Source organism: Antedon bifida, chromosome 4 (assembly GCF_963402885.1).
Source record: "Antedon bifida chromosome 4, ecAntBifi1.1, whole genome shotgun sequence".
Taxonomy (NCBI): Eukaryota; Metazoa; Echinodermata; class Crinoidea; order Comatulida; family Antedonidae; genus Antedon; species Antedon bifida.
Window position 1 is genome coordinate 30119503 of NC_136229.1, and position 21901 is coordinate 30141403.

General features: G+C 30.5%; 2 protein-coding genes across 10 annotated transcripts in view; one reads left to right on the plus strand and one right to left on the minus strand.

The window, feature by feature from the left end:
- The window catches only part of LOC144841564 (NADH dehydrogenase [ubiquinone] 1 alpha subcomplex subunit 10, mitochondrial-like), a 242600-nt gene that overhangs the window by 159539 nt on the left and 61160 nt on the right, over window positions 1–21901 (plus strand). The window lies entirely within an intron of this gene.
- The window catches only part of LOC144841532 (unconventional myosin-X-like), a 92341-nt gene continuing 75340 nt past the window's right edge, over window positions 4901–21901 (minus strand). For 3 of the 9 annotated variants that reach the window (XM_078697902.1, XM_078697901.1, XM_078697899.1), the window contains 19 exons: window positions 21524–21775; window positions 19278–19448; window positions 17945–18061; window positions 16744–16830; window positions 15235–15392; window positions 14633–14762; window positions 14049–14149; window positions 13485–13678; window positions 13059–13179; window positions 12760–12846; window positions 12513–12649; window positions 12002–12040; window positions 10394–10517; window positions 9504–9616; window positions 8770–8875; window positions 8250–8390; window positions 7934–8136; window positions 7388–7475; window positions 4901–7228 (listed from right to left, as the gene is read on the minus strand). In XM_078697902.1, coding sequence (XP_078554028.1) covers window positions 7154–7228; window positions 7388–7475; window positions 7934–8136; window positions 8250–8390; window positions 8770–8875; window positions 9504–9616; window positions 10394–10517; window positions 12002–12040; window positions 12513–12649; window positions 12760–12846; window positions 13059–13179; window positions 13485–13678; window positions 14049–14149; window positions 14633–14762; window positions 15235–15392; window positions 16744–16830; window positions 17945–18061; window positions 19278–19448; window positions 21524–21775 — 2444 coding nt within the window. In that variant the 3' untranslated portion in view covers window positions 4901–7153. The remainder of the gene's footprint in view (window positions 7229–7387; window positions 7476–7933; window positions 8137–8249; window positions 8391–8769; window positions 8876–9503; window positions 9617–10393; window positions 10518–12001; window positions 12041–12512; window positions 12650–12759; window positions 12847–13058; window positions 13180–13484; window positions 13679–14048; window positions 14150–14632; window positions 14763–15234; window positions 15393–16743; window positions 16831–17944; window positions 18062–19277; window positions 19449–21523; window positions 21776–21901) is intronic. The other 6 variants (XM_078697908.1, XM_078697900.1, XM_078697904.1 and 3 more) reach the window with 5 other exon arrangements.

Sequence of the window (21901 nt, forward strand, 5' to 3'; positions counted from 1 at the left end):
TGGTTTTGAAAATGTTCGTTACTCCAATTTTTTAAACTTCAAAATTCCTCTGGCCATTACATACGAGGTCGTCCTTTGTTGTGTAAATCTCGGGTTAATACCTTTAGTAGAGCTTTTTTCTTTGATACACGTATCGTAAACACACCGTAGCTTTCTTGAATTAATGAACTTTGTATGTGGAGCCATTCCATTCGATTTATTATTCAATAATTACAAATTCACGATTCGGTAACTTTGCCTTTATTCTTTATTTATTTTTTTAAATTTTATTTCAACAATATTTTATGAGGGTGGTCCATCCAGCATCAGCTGATCATTAGGGACCCTCAAACAAACAGTAATTCTGATCAGAATTATTATGTTGAGTAGGCCTACTTTCTCTGCAAATTTTTCTAAAATTCAGACTTGGACCCACGACCCCTCTGAAATCCTAAATCCGCCAAATGAGAGCTTCAGCAGAACAAACTGACTCGATAATTCTTGTCTTTATTAACTTCTTATCTCCTCAAAGAAAAAGATACAGTAGTTAGCTCCTATTGGTCGGAATAATGTTAGTGTCTCACCAAAACCGAATGTATAGTGCGTCCTCTATTGACTAGTAGTAACCCTAGCAAAGCGTACAATACAATCCGTCAATCCGTCATAATCACGGTGTACTGAGGTGCTCTGTGGCTGAAAGAAGTTTGTTAAAGATGAAACGGGTATTTATGACAGGAGTGAGTCTAAGCATCGTTTTTTTAATATTAGGTTCATTTATGTACAGTTACAGCGTTATAAATGACAGCAAAAAGGTACGTTGTACATTACATTATGGTTGTATGATTGTAAGTTACGTTATTTGGGTACTGTTAAGGGCTACTGCATTTTAGAAAAAAAGAACACGCTATCATATAAGCTCACTGATAAAAATTCAACATTTACAAACGGTAAATATTGTTTATATATATTGTAATATTGTTCTTAATTGAATCGAATTAAGAACAATTAAATCAGGTTTAAATAAATTTGGAACAAAAATGTTATAAAATAAAAAAGAAGAGAAACAATTCTAGCAAGAAACAAGCATGTTTGAAGGTTTACATGGTGAAATCAAATGTTGATATAAAGTTTGCGGTACACCACGTATATTAGGTTTGAAAAGAACTGTTGAGTCTTGACGATTCGAACAATATGCTTTGATCAGCAGGACGATCAAATCATAGGCCTATTGATCGAAACGTCATGAGACGATCAAAGCATATTGATCGAATGATCGATGCACTCAACAGTTCTTTTCAGAACTAATATACATGGTGTACAGCAAACTTTATATCAAACAAGCCTGTCAATTGTGTATAGGCCTACAGATACAATGAACTTTACTAAGCATGGTTGTTTGAGGTCCACTTTGTGGTATAACCAATGATTACTTTCACGACAGTAGGACAAATACAATATAACAGGTTCTCTTCTCTCTCCATCGTACCTCTCTCTATAAAAATATATAACATATTGAATGGTTAAAAAACAGCAATTATCATTTATAATTGTGTATTTTACCCTTTTTTCGTATATTTTCTAGCTAATATTGCCATCTAGGCCCATACTTTCTTCAAATACGACAAATAAACAGTGTTCTCCAGCGACAAGAATTGTATTTTTAAAGACTCACAAAACTGGAGGTTCAACGGTTTCTTCAATACTCGCACGATATGCTTACAAGTGGAACCTAAAAATGCCAAGGTATAAATCAACAACAAATCGTATAGCGTTCAACAGAGGCATGATGAAAGGCCAAAGCAATCTAAAAATATTAGCTAGCCACACAATATACAATAAGCCAGAGATGGACTTTGTGTTTGGGAACGCAATTTATATTACAATACTTCGAGAGCCGTCAGCACAATTCGAATCTTCGTTTGTTTACTTTGAAATGGCTAAAGAACTAAGCATTGACCACTTTAAAAATCCAATAGAGGAATTCATGCGTGTCCCGAATAAATATATGCTTACGCCTGGTTTTAAACAATCCTTGAAAACCCACAACGATCAGTTCAGGCTACTAGCTTTACCAAAATCAAGATATGCAGATAAATCATTTATTCAGCATAAATTAAAACAACTAGAATTCGAATTCGACTTGGTGTTGATGAATGAATATTTTGACGAATCTTTAATACTATTAAGAAAATTATTATGTTGGCAATTCAAAGATATGCTTTACATTTCAAAGAAGATAAGAAATAAAAGAACCATGATGAGTAGACAGCTAAGAGAAAAGATTCGAGCTCGGAATAGCGCAGACGTCACTTTATACAATTATTTTAATCAAACATTTTGGAGAAAAGTGTCGGAATACGGCGATTCGTTTTCGGCCGATCTGGAACATTTTATAGAGTTGAAGAAAGATACAACAGAGAAGTGCATTGGTGGATATGGTGGAGGTCGACTTCCCAGGCCACTAATCCGTCAAAACTTAACACCAAGTGAAAATCGATTTTGTACAAATCTTATTAACGATGCTAATGTTTTTATGAAACTGATGGATTAAAAAATAAATACAGACATTATATATACGCTATACGCTCAGTTAAACATAAAAGAAAACATTTCTAGAATAATAAATGACGATAAACAACCGAACCTAATCAGTGCACCCGATCAAATTGTAAAAATTGTTTTTTTTTTAACTTATAATTATTATCATCTTTTCCAATGATTGTTTATTATTTTGTATTGCTTATGTATACTCTTTTGTCATCTTTTTAAAAAGCTATTTTGTTCTGGTGTGAATCCAGGCTTAAAGAATCTTGAGCTTTGGTCTTAAGGTTATAAGGCTTAATCTCGTCTTTGAAAATCTTTTGCTTTTGTTCTTTTGTTACCAAAAATTTTTTTAATCATTTACGTATCAGCGGGTACTTCAATTCTGTCCTTTCCCGCACAATTAAAGTATCTTACAATACACAATATTACTAAATTCGACTTTCCGATATAGGCCTACCTTTCTTCCTCAGTTTCTGCAAAATTTAATTAACAAAATGAAAAGAAAATTTAAAAAAATAAAATCGTTTTTGTATTTTATTATAAACATTGACAGTGGTTTACAAAACTGAAAATTATTAAATGTAATGCAAAATCAGCCGAAACAAAAAAAACAATATAATTATATATATAAATAGGACTTAAAATAATGATGCGAATCATGTTTATTTTGCCCCAAAGAAAGGTTAAATGGATGGATGGATCTGCCTCTTAATACTATACCAAATACTGTGCTAATAATAATAATTAATTTTAGGCCTAATGTATTTATATAACTATTAGCTTTTATTATAAGGATTTGTAGGTGAAAAGTAAATTTAAAACAGTTTATAATGATTGTATGGTCTGGTGAAACTATAAAAACAAAGTTAAAACTAGTTAGGCTTGGTAAGTTGAAGCCATATCTGGAATTGACTGCAGAGAACTAAGTGTATTGTCCTTCAGGTAAATTTCACCAGTTGCAACCAGTGTTGTATACTACCAGTACTATTACATGTTATAAAATGCAACATTACTATCCATTAATCAGAATAATAACAACCATTTCAATTGATAATTTATTTAATAGTAAATGTACTAGGTCGGCAGTAAAATCAAAACAAATGTAAACATGGTAAAACGAACCAACAGTTTGATTTTAAAATCGTACTCAAGCGGAGGAGGTAGTTCTGTCGGCGCCTGCATTAATGAAAATGATGCAACACGTTCTTTCCAATCATAGTAAAACACATAACAGAAGAAAGAATAATATTAAATTATGCAATTTATAGCGTTATCATTGTAATTTGTTTGCGCATGACTCTTTGTAATCCTAACATCTATACTTTGACAAATACTTAAACTATGTTAGTTTCGTTTACGTTTTTTTTTTTACAAAAAATATGAAATATTTACAAATTTTCTCTTCTTTTATAACTATCACTCATTGAACAATTTTATAATAACAAGTTTGATTTTATTATAAAATCTTAATATTTTAACCTAATAATTTATGTAAGCAAGTGTATAAAATCATTCTTATCAGTCAGAGAATTAAAACTCTAAATTATATCAAAATTAGTAATTATTAAAGCTAATTAATACGTTACTAACACCTGATTGGATGGCATTAAAACTGTAAAAAAAAGATCGGATTTCTAGAAGTATTGGAACAAATCGGTTACCAAATAGAAGATTTACTTATAAAATGTACAAGATTTACACATTAGCAAGATATATCTTGTACATTATATATTCGTCGTGTGATTTTTAGGAAATATTGTTTTGAAAATAAAGGTTTAAATGTTTAACTGGAGTATATAATTTGAATTATCATGCTAATGTTATACCTTGAAACATTTCTTGATGAACTTTTTTACAACAGCATTATTTGTGGCAAGTTGATAACATATACAGTAACTAAAATCACGCTTGTTTATATTTGTGTTATTTTAGTATTTTTGTCCTCGCTCGTTGAAATGTAATTAAGCACCGCTTGAAATTTCCTAAAATACGCTGACATTGTCAAAGTCATCTGACTTTCGGAAACTCTCAACCATTTTCTTTATAGTAGAAAAAGTATTATAAATTTCAATCGAATGGTATTGCCGATAAGACACGCGTGTGACACGTGAGGAACAGAAATATTTCTTTATATATGAAGCAAAAATGCACTCAAGAATCGTAGCATCGACTTCCACTCGAAAAATGTTTGTAATATAATCGCGAAATCAGCTAATATTTATATAAAACATAAGATTAAGCAAAATGCTCGCAAAAAATATGTGTACTATTTTCGCGACACGTCAGGACCCACAATGTGAGACAGCCAAGAACCCGGGTAAAACGCAAAAGCATCGAGATTTTAGCCACAAAAAAAATCTGTTGTTGATTCAGTAAGGACAATATTTCCAATTTAAATTTTATCTTTAGGCCTACGTAAACATTTTAAATAACTTGTATACCTTTGCAATTACTTTCACATATATAACACATCACTTATATTTTCACAATATTGAATTTACAAAATGTAAGGAATTGGTATATTTTGTTTTGGTTAAGTATAAACTTGAGAAGAATAGCATATTATGTCTATAAACTTTTCTAAACCCATAGTTTAAAAATAAACATTTTAAACCTTTCTTTCACCTTTATCATATATAACACATTCACTATATCTTTACTACATATAATTCACAGGCCTCAATAAATTAGTGTTTGTTACTCTAAATAAACATGACTGGTTTATTTAAAACAATGAAACTACGCAAAATATATCATCAAAATAATACATTTTTATAAATTAGGATTTTGTAATCATTCTAAGAAGGAGATAGATAAAATATAAAATTTTAAATAAATGTAAATGTAATGTATACACATAAAAATAGAAATATTCTGCATTCTGTCCAATGATAATATGCAATATATAAAAATAATACATTTCTATTAATTAGGATTGTGTAATATTTAATTCTAACATGGAGATAAATAAAATATAAAATTTTAAATAAATTTTTACATAAATGTAATGTATAAACAAATAATTGATTAAACAGAATAATACAAAAAGAATAACAATGCAAATTATTTGATACAGTACTATTCTTTAGGTTTTATTTACCGTGCGAACAGACCAAAACATTAAGATAACTTACTTATCAAATTTTTGAAGATGTTATGTGTACAAACAAATTTAAACTTACATAATAATAACTAAATCTTTGTAAAAAGGCACCACAACGTCATAGAAATCTTATTTCTTTCTATATTTATCAAACGTCTTAGCTAATAAATCATGTCTGTACATATCTTACTAAAGCCTACACAAGGAAGATCCACACAACACTTTGGGAAAATTCATTTCTAAATGACAATAAAAAATATAATAATTAATATAATAGTACAATTTTAATCTAATAATTGAAATAATATTAAATATTTGTATTCAATTAAATGAGAATTTTGTTAGAGATATATCTCAAGAAATAGATGGTAGGGACTCGAACAAGCAATTTTTATTGGCATCATGTTCCCTTCCAGTGTGCCATAATTAACCCATTTGTTTTCTAGATGAAATTTCCCAATATTAAAGTGGATATTTGTCAATAATGGCCATTTTGTATTCAGTTTAAAATAGCAGTTGAAAATAATAGCCTTCATTTATGCCACTTAGATTGTATCATTACACTATTCTTTGGGTGGTTCTACACTATTTATATGCCACCACTACAAACACGTTATCAGTAATACTTGGGTGGCATCACATTTTATGCCACAACTACAGAATAGATGATACTATCATAATGCAGCAGTACCCTTACATTTGGCTGGTCCCACATATCAATTTGTACCATCACCAAAACAGATGAGCTGCCGCTTTTACACTAGTGGCATTATGACTATGTCCAGAGTGGTGTGATGTCTGATACATCAACAGTTGCTAAAGTGATTTTACATAAACCCATTGATTAGCACTAGGCCTACCCCTGGTTGTCATTATGTCATCGCTATTTATAGACTGTTTTTACAACTTTGTATTAAAGGAATAAAGTACAACGATCTACCCACAGGTGACCACTCAAAATTCTGATAAACCCAAATCAGTTAATCAACTAATATGAACATAGTCTATATATTGTTAGTATACATTATTAAAAGTTAAAACCACTTTATGGTATGATGCAGTGTATTGTATAGTATAACATAATTAATGAGATTATGCTACTCCACTGCATACAGTAGAGTTAAGTTTGCTTACACCTTCAATCTGAAAAAAACTATAAGGTGATGTCATCATGATCTAAGCAGATACTAATTGACCATCCTTGCACACTAGAATTGTGCTACTGTACTTTCTAGGCTGTCACTGGCTGCTATTATTACAGTCTTTAAACTGTTTCTTCTATCTGTAGGTTAGTACAGCTGCTACTTCTAGGCTGATGTTACTGGAACATCAGTACTGATATTACTGGATCATCTGTCTTTGAGTTGGTATTACTCCATTCTCTAGGCTGGTGTTATTGGTTTTACTGGTATCTAGGCTGATATTCCTGAACCTTCTAGGCAGATTTTCCTGCTATTTCTAGGCTGATGTTACTGCTATTTCTAGGCTGGTGTTGCTGCAATCTCTAACCTGGTGTCACTTCTTTTTCTATGCTGGAATCATATTCCTCTTTTTAACTATTTCGTTGATGTAGGCTTTCATTAGTTTGGCTATTTCAAAAACCTGTAAAGCAAATTAGATTTATAATTCAAGTGTGTTTGAAGAGTTATGCATAATTTATAAAAAAGGAACCTCATAAAAATAATAGAGTTTTCACAAACAAAATGTATATAATGAAGAAAAACATAGCTATCAAGGTTGTGAAAAACAAAAAACACTTACTTCAGTTGTGTCAAACGTCAACTCTGACCTCCTTCCTTCAACAATAATTTTGTATTCATTTGGAATTGGTGCACCAAATGACAGAATTCTAAAAATTATGTAAAATACCAGAAAATAAATTTAGAAATGTTGGCAAAATACCAGACATGCATTACTTAAGCATAACCACCAACAAATTGCGTTATGTTTAGCAGGTGAGCTTAAGTCCAAACAAGTCCACCAACATCACTCTATCACAATTACATGGTTGTCATCATAGTTTATATCATCATCATCAACCTCATCATCACTCTATCAAAATCATAACGATAGTTGCCATCACCACAGCTGTTGTCTTTTCTCCAAAAATCACAATAAAGTCAACTCTCCTAATACCTTTGGCCAGGCTAATTATATGTCTGGTAATCTGAATGTGTTTGTAATGGTGAAAAGGAATTTGGGACCTCTTGGACCTCAAGAAACTTCTGGTTTTGGGAAAAGATTCCGGGTTTCAGACAGTCTCCATTGGGAGATTTGACTGCAATAAACTACATGGTTATGACTTACTTTTCATATGGGAACTCATCTAATGGGTTAGGATCATTAATCTTATGCACTGCTACCATGCTTTTATTCACTGATAACCAGATATTCTTTGGATACGTCTGTCGGCCGTCATGACATTCAACCTCAAACAATCGGGAGCCAAAGTACTTCCAAGATCGCATAAAACTCATGTAGATATTCTGGGCGCGCTCAGCACTTGTACCCTGATAGACAAAAACAAATGATTTGGATGATAATGCAGATAATGAATGAATAACAATATTTGTAATGATTACATTATGTATTATAGATAAGTTTTAAGATCTCTAAAATGTACCTTTAATGTTCTCCATTTATCTATAATTGCTGTAATAGTTGCAGATACATCATCCCTGTAAACGGACTCTAAGATGTTATCATCCGAAGCAGACTTCTGCAAACGTTTTAATGTCTTCTCACCAATTCCTCTTAAAGTGCCCTATTTAAAACAATACAACAATAAGAGATTGACAGCACAGTACAAGTTCTTCCGATTCATTCACACTTTGTACAAAATGTGCACTTTAAAGAACCTAGTACATCTTTCAAGGGTTATCTTGTTGTGCTCTAGCTCACCCAGTTGTGGACAAATGAGAGAGTGCCTTAATTGGCTACAGTGTCATTAGGTGATCCTTAGTAGAGGAAAACCAAGTAGTTGAAAAGTGTCCACAGTGCCGTGAGCAATGATCCATTTGTTGGAATGCTGCTATAAGAACTCAATACTCAGTACAATACATTACACTAATGTTAACACAAAATTATAGATGACAAGATTGGTGGTTTTCAACAAACTGTGCAAACTAGTACCATATTCTTACCGAAATAAATGTGTCTTTTCGATCTCTTTGTTGGAAACCAAAATCATTATCCTCCTTGGGTTTAACTTTTAACCTGTCTACTGGGTATACTTCAGTTAAGTCATTTCTAAAAATCACAAAACATACTTTTTACTTATTGTAACAATAAAACAAACATTATTATGCACGTACAGTACACATTATATCTACGGACTCCTTCTATAATAGATTATTTGCATTATATTAACTTAAGCCTGGTTTCTGTTTGTAATAATCGCTATATTGCATCTGTGTGACAGTGATTGTAATTGTATTGTAATATTTATTGCCATCCATATAAAAAATGACAGATCAAACAATTTGCACAACAGTAATACAAGAAAAATAAGTTACAAAATATGAAATAGCAGAGGATAACCCTTTAAGCTCGAAAGCTTGTTTCAGAAGGGGTCCTCAACATAAATGATAGATGTAGTCCGGTGATATTTGGTAGAAATTACATGGAAACGGTTGTAGGTTACCCATTGAAATGGTTGCGCAGAACACAATCAAGGATTGTACAACATCCTGGATATTCCAGTGATATTTATTAAACTCAGTGTTTTGTTGCAGACAAATCAGAAAGGTTAATCTTTGTTTAACTTTCCTGATATGTTAGTGATAGTAATTGTAATTGTATTTTAGGAATCAAATGGTGTACCGCAAACCTTACTTTAATTTCCTCAACATGCAAACATTAAACAATATTAACTTACATCCAGTCACCGTGAACATAGTCTCCTTTGTCAAACTGCATTCTGAGAGCTGATAGGTGTATGAGTTGTTCATCTGTGGCTGGGAATTTACCTCTGATAACCTCCTCATGTGCCTGAACAAGTAAAGGTAAAGGTGAGTTCTGTGATCATTCTGAACGTAGGGGAATGAGCTGTTAGGAGCGTATTGTACTAAGCCTCGGCATTATGTGGTAGGGTGGCCAATTCCTTTCCACTTTCCACCTTTTTCTCCCTAGTATTTTCAACCAGGTACTCATTTACAGCTGAGTGGACTGGGAGTTGTCGGGAATTGAACCCTGGTCTCTTTGTATGACAGTCACGTGTCCTAACCACTCAGCTACTCAACAAGTACAAAATTGTATACTCAAGATCAAACTTATTTATCTAAAATTACTGAAGCTGAAAGTGTTTTTACGTTTAATTTACATAAAATCACCATACATTTTTGTAAAATGATTGTAATTTTAGGTGTAAATACCGTATTTGTATAAAACAAAAACAACATATCATGTACATAGCAAACACATTTAATTAAACAATATATAATACTGATGGTAGAGTCCCGTATTCATTCTGAACGTAAGGAACGTGTGCCAAATTTTCAACCAGATAATCATTTACAGCTGAGTGGACTAGGAGTTATTTTAATCGAAATTGAACCCAGGTCTTTCTATATGTTAGTCAAGTGTCATAACCACACAACTACTGCAACTTCTGAATGCTGATATAGGCATTTTTAATGTTTAGGTCAACAATGACAATTTCATCCAAGCTTAAAGAAGAGTTCGCAAATTTTGTTATTGTTTTATACACAATGTAAACATTTAAATATAATTTTGGCAGATAAGAAAATATAATAATGTATTTTTTACCTGCTCAAAAAGAAAACTGTATTCAATGCTATCTGGCTTGACACTCTGAGTATCGAGAAAACAGAAAAGTTTGAAGAATAGCTGCCAAGGTTTTCCTCGGTCACTAAGACCACGAGCGCGAAACCTAAAGTGAATATAAAATATAATAAAAACATTAATAGTGAAGGTACCTTCAATCAATTTTAGGTTTATCATCTGTGATAGAGATTTATGTATCCCATATATCTATGATCAAATGTTAGATAGTTAGATAATTTTGGTAGTTTTCAATGGAACACAGCAACCCACAAACAAAACATTGCTAAATTTAAATTTTCACACCTAGGCTTAGTTATCATTTTGTATTTAATATTATCTATACACATGAGCTAATGAAGAAAATGGTTCTTCCTTGTACAGAAAAATGTAGCTTACAAGATGCATTATGGGAAATAATGTTAATAATTATGTCATGCTTTGCAAACTACCTAAAATAATAGGTAAGCATTTATGTGGACTATTCAAACTCTCTTCACCAATTACAACACAGCACTAAAAATTAGTGTATTTAAAACAATGAATTGATATGTTGAAAGGCATTTTAAAGACCAAAGTAAAATTGGAAAAAAAAAACAAAAACAAAATTGGAGAGTTGATTTTAATCTGCATTTATCTATGGCCTATAAAAGTAGTCTCTGATTGAACATGTTTTGTTTTTATTGAAGAGAGACAATTAAAAATATATCTTAAGTGATTCAAATCAAAACAGTAGGATTGTTAAATTAAAATGTTTGAATTACAATGCTACAATGCATTTGAATTTTTGCGTTAATTAATAGCAAGTTTGCATACACCCTAGTATTTTTATGTTCTGTATAGTGAATTAATGTAAAGTATCTGTAGAGGTATTGAATATTAAAGCAGGATATATCTGGGATTGGTGATTAAGTTCAGCAGGGTAGGTTAATGATAATCAGACCCACACTAACACACTACAATCTTTATTCTAATTATGAAATCAATCTTATGGCAATAATGTTATACTGATGATTATTATCAATAGCAAGCCCATGATGCAATATCTGCTAATTGAACACAATCCACTTCCTGTTAAAAATGTAGTCGGATAAAAGTTAGGATAAATACCATACCATACCATACTCGCACAAAAAGCATTGGAAATTTTAGTACATTGGTAAAACATTATTGTAAAATAATATTAATTATAGGAACCAAAATTAAAATGATACTTTTTGGTTTCCAAAGATATATTGAAAAATAAATTTGAATAAAATAGAATTTAAATACTTTAATAACTCATTTTGTAGTTTTAAAAAAGTTACCACTTTTGGCCCAAAAAATTTATAAAAATAACTGTTTTGCTTATACAAAGACAAACTAAACAGTTGGTTTAACCAGAAACCTGCGAGACAATTGGCTTCAGGTTTTTCCTTTAATTTACAGTTTTATCAGGTAAATAAAATGAATAATTATGTGACATTTTTAGGAGGAAAATATACCTTTAATGTATGCGAGTATGGTAACAATATTATCAACAATTTTTTAATTTTGGTTATTTCTGAAATCTTTGTTTGTTTCCAAGATGCATTAAATTACATGCTGATATACCTTGAATCTTTATTTCCATCATCATTTTGTGCATTTTGGCTAAAAAACACAATTCTAGCAATTTAACGGGTAACTTCGGATGTTAAACATCTTGTTTAATATTTAACATTTACACCCACATTGGTATTAATCTGGCTTCTTATTGGTGAATAAGAGTGTAATTTGTTAAATCAACAATTTGCATGAATTTCCCCACAACAGTCAGGGGAAAAATGACAAAAGTTTTCCTACTTTCTGGGATTTTTATCAGATAATCAATATTATATTATATAATAACTCTTGTAACATGACCACATTGCTGATCTTGCCATTTTTCCCTTTAACTGACAAGGAACAAGTTTATTACGCCTTTACCTGTGACACATATTCTGCTTCAAAGATGGAAAAGAAATAAGTCGATTGATTGAAAATACTCAATGTGGCTGCTTAAGAGTTACCTTTCAAAATGTTTATAATCTATATGTTATTCAAACTCAACTGCTATTCAAATTTTTGATTTCTAAATACTAACCTTTCAAATTTCGCTAGTATGTCTGCAACAACTGATCTGTCGTCTATTGCTTTTTCGACAAGACCGCTCTTCTCGTAAAGTGAAAAACGATTGTAACATGAATCTAGATTCATACCTTTTACCAACGTATGAATAACCTGAAAAAATATTATTTATTATTAAAGTGATGATGATTAATATGCATATTAGATTGCTTATTTTTATCCTCGGTTTCTACTCCCTCACCTTTGACCTTTATATATCTTACCTGCCCTGCTGTAGTTGAAGAGTTGATTGATATTTGACATGATCCTCCGCCGTGACAAAACACTGTAGCATTCATATCTCGTCGACCCTACAAAAAAAGCATTTCAAATAGTACTGTGTGTTGTCAAATTTAGAGAAGCAAAATTTGTTTCTTTATATTATACTGCCGAAAATCAACTCCATGATAGACTTATTTGAAATCAGTCTGTTGAATGAGAAATCTTAGCTTTACAGGGACAACAACTATAAGGTACAAAGTATAATGTCATTTTCAGTCACACACTTTATTATATATCTTACCAATATTGCAATAATTTCATCTCTGGAAGGCACAAATTCTCTAGTTCTTGTTCTTTTCAGAGCTTCAAGTGCATAGCCGGCATAGGCAGCCATTTGAGTCTTGGGTGACAATTCTACTTGTCTACAAAACAGAACAAAAATCATCAACACCAGTTTTATTTTAGAAACTACTTTTAGTTATACAACATATCAGTGAGCCACAAGAAAGAAATTTGTGCGGTTTTCGCAAGAAAAGGAAACAATCTCTGTTCAAGCCACAGGGTTGTCAAAGGCCTAGTGTGAAAAGTGGTCGGGCTGAAACCTTAACAACTGTACTGGTGGCTACGGCCCTGCATATATTCAATACCATACAATTTTTAAGAAGATGGGCTTAAGCATTTATTTGTATAAGCAACATTATAAACATTGTGCTAAGTTGACTCTTACCGTTTGATGTGGAAACGGACATATCGGAGGATGCTTCTGGATGGAATGAACGTGCAGCACATGCAACAGAGGATCTGCCAATTGCGTAGATTGTTCAGGTTGTCTGCATCCTTCACCCATGTGGTCTGCTTCACCAGTTGGCAGTATACCTCATCTTGAAGTGGTTTTAGATCTTGACATGTTTGGAGAATACCCTGTGATGAGGACAATCAATAACAAATGAAAAATGAATACTTTATTGATGAGGAAATTATTTATGATTATGTTAATCTATTATAATGATGAGGACTATAATAAGATTATTGATAATATTGATAACATTGTTAATGATTATGGTGATGTTGATCTAGTGTATTGTAATTTTGATGATGATATAATTGATGATATTGATAATATTGTTGATGATTATGGTGATGTTGATATAGGCTTATTAATATATTTTCAGTATATCACCAGGCAGTTTAGAATATATTCTGCAACTATTGTGTTTATATATAATTAACATGATATATACTGCTGGAGATAATATTATTATTCTTAACATGATGACATTGATGTTCCTACCTGTATCACTGGCATTGGATCTGGTAATTGCTCAGACCCCTGTAATACGTTAAATATCTTGACTGCTTCATCTTGCAATGTGGTATAACCTTTGTCTAAATCTAAAAAAGGTTATCAAAAACATTTACTGATAAGTACATTTATAATAGACACCATTTTCAAACATTAAATTTATATGAAAACACATTCATCTCAATATTACCATATTGGTGTTCCCATTTTTAGAAATGTATTGTTTATAGTGTTGCTGATCATGCCATTTTATAAAGTTGGATTTTAATAATCCTTTCCCTTACGCAAATGCTTGTCTCTGCACAAAAACATTCAAAACCTCAAGTTATCATATATTGGTGATGTCACCAAAGCTTGTTAAAATATTGAATGATATATCTTCAATATGGGCCGAAATATTAAATACACTTGGTTGCTCTCTGCATTTTGCTATTTTATTCAGTTGTTGATATAAAGTTTGTGGTATAGATAGATAGATATAGTTCTGAAAAGAACTCGATCAATATACTTTAATCGTACTGAGGAGTGAACATTTTTTTCTGAGCGCTTAATTTATCACCATTAGTACTTACTTGAACTCATAATCTGTCCATAGGGCAGTGGAAGAAGTGGTGATTTCAACATGTAAGGTACATTACGTAGGATTGGGTTTAACTTGTAAATCTTATCTATTTCGTCATTATAACCATTTAAACTGGCTTCCTGTATTAAAAAAAGTAAGTACAGTAATAAGATTAAAAAGAATATATATTTATGGTAATGTTAGAGATATTTTATAACTTACAGTACTCATCTGTTAAATGAAAGAAGAGAGTTCAGGCAGGGAAGAGTAAATAATCTTATACACTTTTTAAAATGTTTATGCTTTACATAATATTTTAAGATTGTTAAAGTTAAGTTGAGATTCAGTGGATAAGTAAAGTTGAATTGAAAAAATCTTTTTTTTTTAAAACAAGTTTCTAAGTTTTTAACATTTTTCTAATATCAAGTACTATATTAATGTAGGAAAAAAAATCTAATATACATATAGAATACTCCTAAAACCGGAACAAAAGCATTTAAATATTTGTTCTTATTTTTTTTACCAGTTTACACAAAAGTATGTAGAATGAAGCCTTAGACAGTATGTTTGAGCGAATTTTAACCTCAGTAAAAATGGAAAAAAATATCTGACCCTTAATTCCTTGATTAGAATCTGAGAGGGCGTTTCAATTGGTGGTTTACTGTCAATGACTTCTTGAATTGCGTAAGTCCATTTCCAAGCTTCGTCATTCGAAGGTGTAAACAGATTGTACGAATAACGTCTACTGTGTATAGTAAATTTCCATGTGCCTAAAAAACAAAGATAACATTTTAAAATAATAATACATTATTTCTTTGAATAGTAGAATAAATAAATAGAATAACAAAAATTCATTTTATCTTGAAAAGTAAAGATATTTAAAAAAAAATTATTTATGACGGATGTTGCTTGTGTGCAAAGCAGGCAAAATCATATTTAAAAATTGACTGCTGCCCTCTTTTTACCCATCACCATTATCATGCATTGGTCAAGTTTGAGACAAAGCTCTCTTTATTTAAATCAATGTATTAAAGCCTTTTCAAAGTTTTAATCATAAACCACAACGAAAGCTCTTTTTCGGATATGGTCATTTTAGTAGTCGTAAAACAAGTATTGGAATTTTCCATCATGTAAAAACAAATCTTGGGTATGATTGATAAGTGAAAAGGCTTATTTGATGATAAAATTATTGACTGAAACTAAATGAAAATGACCAATCAGTATGGTTTATATTAGTCATATAATCTTACTAAACTAATCATGATACCAAAACTTTTGAATAGTAAGGTTTATAACATTCATTAAAAGAAAAATACAATTATATACAAAATATACAGAAACACAAGTCAGATAAGTAACACAAACAGAATTTCAAAACAGGGAAAAAACAACATTACTTTATGACAAAAACAGGGTAATTTCTACTATTGCCCTTAATTCATTCATACATTTAATATGTTAAACATTTCACATAATACCTGTTTTAAATTTTAAATACACATTTTGTACTAACTTTACGGGGAGACATAGAAAAACATAAATATCAATTTGTTGTGCATACAACATGCTACAAAAACAAAATCATTTAAATTTACAAAGTGACTCAACTACTACAATCCAACTGAGAACAAAAAATGAAAAAGAAAATATTTAAATACAAGAAAGTTAAAAAAATTAACTAGATTAAATAATAAATGAAAATATAATAATAATAAAATATACAACAACATAAAGGCAAGGAATCATTGATGCATGAGAAAGACAATTTTATTTAGGTAAGATAGAATTGAAATATGAAGATACAGTACTAATTTCCAATCAACATTTTATTTAAAGTATTTTCCAATTTGTTAATCTTTTGAATTATAATTCACATAAAGTGGGACTACTGATTGTTTATATAATTTTATCTATTCATAAAATTATAAATTTTGCCAATTCGATTTAAATTTCTTGATGAATTTTGAAAATGTCATCTTAAAAATTGAAGGTCATCAAAACTAATTATAATTTATTAAGAAAATAAGGATGTACAAATTTAAAATGCAAAAGAAGCAATCAAGAGCAAGAAAAAGAAGAACCAGTTTGAATGCAAAATTCATTTAATTTGTAATTTCTCACGTAGATCATGTAGCCACGAAGGTTTACTACGTGGATAACAACGAAACAAGTTTCGCATCATCTTGGAACTCCATGTGTGCCTTCGACCTTGGGGGTAATGGTTAAAGTGCAGGAAAAAATAAAATAATGTGATTAAAATAAAACCAAAATAAAATTATGTGCAGAGGTTAGAAATAATAATAATATGTGATGGGAAGATGTAAAATGTGGGAAGAACATGAACTGTGCCGTAATTGGAGGAAAAAGGTAACTTAACCATTTTCTTAAATGATCAAAGAATTTTAGCCTTTTTGAGGTAATGAAAATGTATAATAAAGCTCACAAATTAGTTGGGCTAGTAATCTATTCGATGAAATTTGAGATATTTATTAGTAGCAATAGTTAATGATAATTATGGTTTTCCAATAATTTTTCCTAAAACAGTCAAATGATATTGACAGTTACAATATTTTATACTTAAGGCAAAGAGTTTTGTAGATTTGTTAATCTCAAAAGAAATGTAAAATAATATAGTCGACTTTCCTGAAACGAACTCTCTACGACTAAGTTTTTGAAAAGGTCCTAGATTCTTTTTTTACAATTTTTCAGATTCCAGAATTTATGGAAAACCCAACATATTAGATCATCCCATGTGTCTGGTATTGGGAGACATATACTAAAACGAATGCAAAATAATGATTTTAAAAAGCCCTATTTCGAATATACGGTAGATATTACAATGATGATGATTAAAACAAACATTGAAAATGATTGAAAAAATGATAATTTTTATCTTACTGACACATATATATATATATTTTAAAATATAATCCATGTGTACATGCACAATTTAATATTACATCAATATAAAAATGGTAAATTAATGACACTGAATAACAGATGGAAGAGTACTAAAATGAGAGAATGCTGATTTTAATTAAAACACCAAAAAAATAACAGGAATAAAAATGGTAGGTAACAATATTCAAATGGGTATAGTAAACAAACATGCAATAATAATGGGTGGTGGTGTATACAATTCTATACAACAGAACTACAAGAGTATATTAAATGGTACAGAATAATCACAAGAGGGTATCAATTTGGTGGGAATAAGGAAACGTGAAAGACCAAAAAAAGCATTGCAATATAGCAACTGGTGTGCATTGTTGTCTGGGTTGAGACGTCGGGATATATCTAAACTAACATTCAGTAAACATACCACCCTGAAACATAGCCGTTCTTAGGTCCATTTTAATTTTACTCTTTTTGCCCCAGCTTAATTTCCGTCTCCTCATCGTCGGAGACGCCACTGGAGAGTTTGTTGGAAGTGGAAGATCTGAACACGACATCAAATTTGATAGATAAGGGAAGAAAAATACAAAAGTAGCAATTGTTAGTTAGAGAAAAGCTGTTAGAATACCAGGCATTCACTTTATTTAAAGTTCATTTTAACTCGTTAAACTGTATTGGACAAAACAACATATTAGATACAATGTCCAAATGCAAATGATTGTATAATTTGTTGGATGCAACATGAAATAACTTCAACCCAATTCATTGTACATGAGCAGAGTTAATGAAATTCATGTTGCATTACAATAGGTTTTGTTCCATATACAATTATAGTTTCATTTTATCATTATTGGAGAAAAGGAGTAAAATATACTTTAAATGAGCAATTAAGTGAATGGACTTTAAGTAAAGAATGAGAAGATGATTCCCTAAAAAGGAAAAAACATGAAGTTATTAAAATGAAGATTACTGGTTAATCATGAATTTTAAGTTTTTAAATTTACATTATCATTTATGAATAGTTAGATGCAATTCGTTCCCTGATAATCAAACCATATCGTGTAAAAATCTTTGTTTTAAAGATTAAATTGTTATCTATTCCCATGTTATTCAAAATCTTTAATTGATCCTGATATGGAATGCATTATACTAGGTATAAGATAAAAGTTTTGATTTGTTTGAAACAAAATGCTACCAAACAAAATTGAAATATTTCATGACACTAGAAGTAATATATGCAACATTTAGATTTGTGCAATGACACCTTCATTTAAATTCCAATATTTGCATATTCATAATGGAAGAATGCAAAGTATTTGCAAATGAAGCTAAACATTTAAAAGTTAGCAATGTGTTGTGTTGATTTACATTTTATTCTAATGTTTGTTCATTTGCACATTCGTATATTAGAACACCTGTGCTATGCTAAAACTCTGTAATGACAATATTATTGTTTAACTGCTGTGAATAAATTATCATTATAATGTATTATTTTGAAATGAACATGAATTTAAGTAAATGTAAGTTGAAATTAGTGTGGATTTTACCTACAAAACCAATAAAATGTATTGATTTCAAAACTGCACACAAACCCAAAACTTAATATCCAAAAAAAAAATACACCATTAAAAAACAAACATTTTATTGTTTTCCCAGCACGTTAAAATTGTTAATTGTTTAAGAGCCATGCAAAACGTGCAAAAAAAGCGTGCCTTTTTGATGTTCCTAAATTCATGCCACTACCTACCCACAATACCTACCATAATCTCTAACGTATGGTCTACTGTTGGAACGTGGACGGCTTAAAGTTGCCAATCCACTGATAGAGCTTTTGCGGCCAAAACTAAACGAGCTTCTACGGTTTGATTCGGGGTTACCGGAGGGAGGGGATCGTCTGTTACCGTTCATTATCACCAACTCTGGTGGGTAGTCTGCAAGGTGTTCAGGTAATTATTACTTAATACATTTGTTTAAAACCAAAAATGTTTATAATTTAAATTAATTTAATTTTATAATATTATTTAAATTAAAGATTTTTATTCTCTATCTTCTAATATATTTATTACTTCAAGTTACACTTTCATGATTTCTCAATTTTGTCAAATGTAACTGAAGTTAAGCTTTCATTATTCATAAAAATGAATTCAATATAGCTTAGCTGGTCATCACTTCATAACTTTTTAAAAATTAGTTTACCAATGTACAACTTGTCCTCCTTCATTGCATATTCTTAGTAACTACTTATAAAATATATAATATCAGCTGGTGCATATGTGAAAAATAATATATGTATATATAATATATTTGAATGATAGGAAGTTGATAAAATAAGATTTAAATATGAGATGCAACAAATATGGTATGTGCTATGGATAGTATATAAGTTACATCAAACAATGAGATATAAATAATGATTAACTACAAAATAAAAACTATAATATAGGATATAGCTATCAGGGACACGGAATGGAATAAATAACTAGTCTAAAAATGTATATATATTAAAAAATATATGCTATGATTATATATAAATACTGTAACATGTATATGAATATACGGTAACATTATGAAACAAGTACAATGATGGGGGATTTTGTATCATAATTTCATTTTTTAGTATTTTTAATTATTCTGTTAAGGTTGGTCATTCAACACGGAACTCAACTCAACTGGGCAACATGAAGCTCTCTGAGCAACTGATTTCAACTCAATGTAACTAACATACAGTCATCACGAGTGTTCTCCCGTAACTAGTTTTCCTTTATTTTCCAAAACTTTTTCCCAGGACTTGAATACTACAGCCATAGAACTCCAGGATAAGCTAGAGTGCCATAGAGCCAGTTTGTATGGAAAATAATACTAACATACTCTAAATGAAATTATGAAACACAATGCTAGATTGATAACATCCATGCTTTAACCAAATCATGTAATTTACTCAAATTGTAATTTTCGTAATTTTTAAAATTAACTTTTCTTAAATACACTTAATATTGCTTATTATTTGAAGTAAAATCAGTATTTTGTAGATTTAGTTATTACTGACGGATCAATAAAAAGTGCAAATGTAAAAAAAATGTAGTATACAAGGTTGAAAATGTAGAAGTGTATAAACAAAGTATATATGTGAATCTTTGGAAAGTGTAAAATATTGAATAAATTTAGTATAAATTAGACATTAAAGGTGTTAGTTAAGTTGTCAGTTTAAATTAAAGTAAAAGCACTATTAAACCCAGTAAATAGCAAACACCACAAACTGCATTCCTTTGTTAAAAATTAACATGTTTATGCATTATGGGATAGCATTATTCCAACATGCCGTCATGACCAGCAAACCGCACCATTCCAAACCTGTTAATCCAGCATAATTATTCCTTACGATATTTATAGGGAATAAATTTCCCATTAAAGTTTACCATTTTATGCCTTTGATGTTGATATTTTCTTTGTTATTTAATTTAATATATGAATTATATTTTATTTCATATATTTCAACAAAAGATGCAGTAATCACAGATAGTATATTTGACTGTTTAGAATTTAATGAAGACATTTAGGACAAGCACTAGACAATTACTCCAGACAACTATTCTGGACAGCTACTGTACCTGACAGTCACCCACCCACATGATGACAAACAATCACTTCAATTGACAAAAGGATTGTACATTATATTTATTTAATTGGGAAAATGTTCAATATTGAATCCTGCCAAAAAAAAAAATGTCATACTGTGGAATTTTGAAATATATTTCTTGTTTTCTTATTCAATAAAAAATTCTTAACAATAACACAGCATCACATTTTTTTCCTCTATCAGATTGTTTATGATTTTTGTCGATCCACAAACATTCCACCCTTCCTCCACCTATATTTACCACCGAAAAGAACCCACACGTATCTTTGTTGTTTTATTGTCAATCAAAAACTAATGTTTGTAACATTTAAAAGAAAAACCTGTATATGGATTTCAAGTTTTGGATAATAAATAAGTTGATCAACTTACCAATCTCTTTGAACATCTTATCGTCTGGGACGGTTACCGAACATAACCGATTCAGTGCTATTGCACCAAGTTTATGCTGAAGGTCGACGCTCTTGTAGATGTCTAAGGAATGGCTAGTGAGAATAAAGTAGCGTTTTTTACGTGTGATGCCAGGACGTGAAATTGTTCCTGTGTTTTCTTTGGTCAGCCAACCACTCATGAGGATCTCTTCCTTACTGTACGTCCTTTGACCCTTATGGTACTGAGTTAGAGCTAACAGGCAAAACAAAAACAAATTTAATTATAAATATATATTTGTTTGAATAAAGAACAATTCAATGATTTTTCTTTCGTCATAACTCATTTTGTGCAATATGACTATCATTGCTTATAAGATGA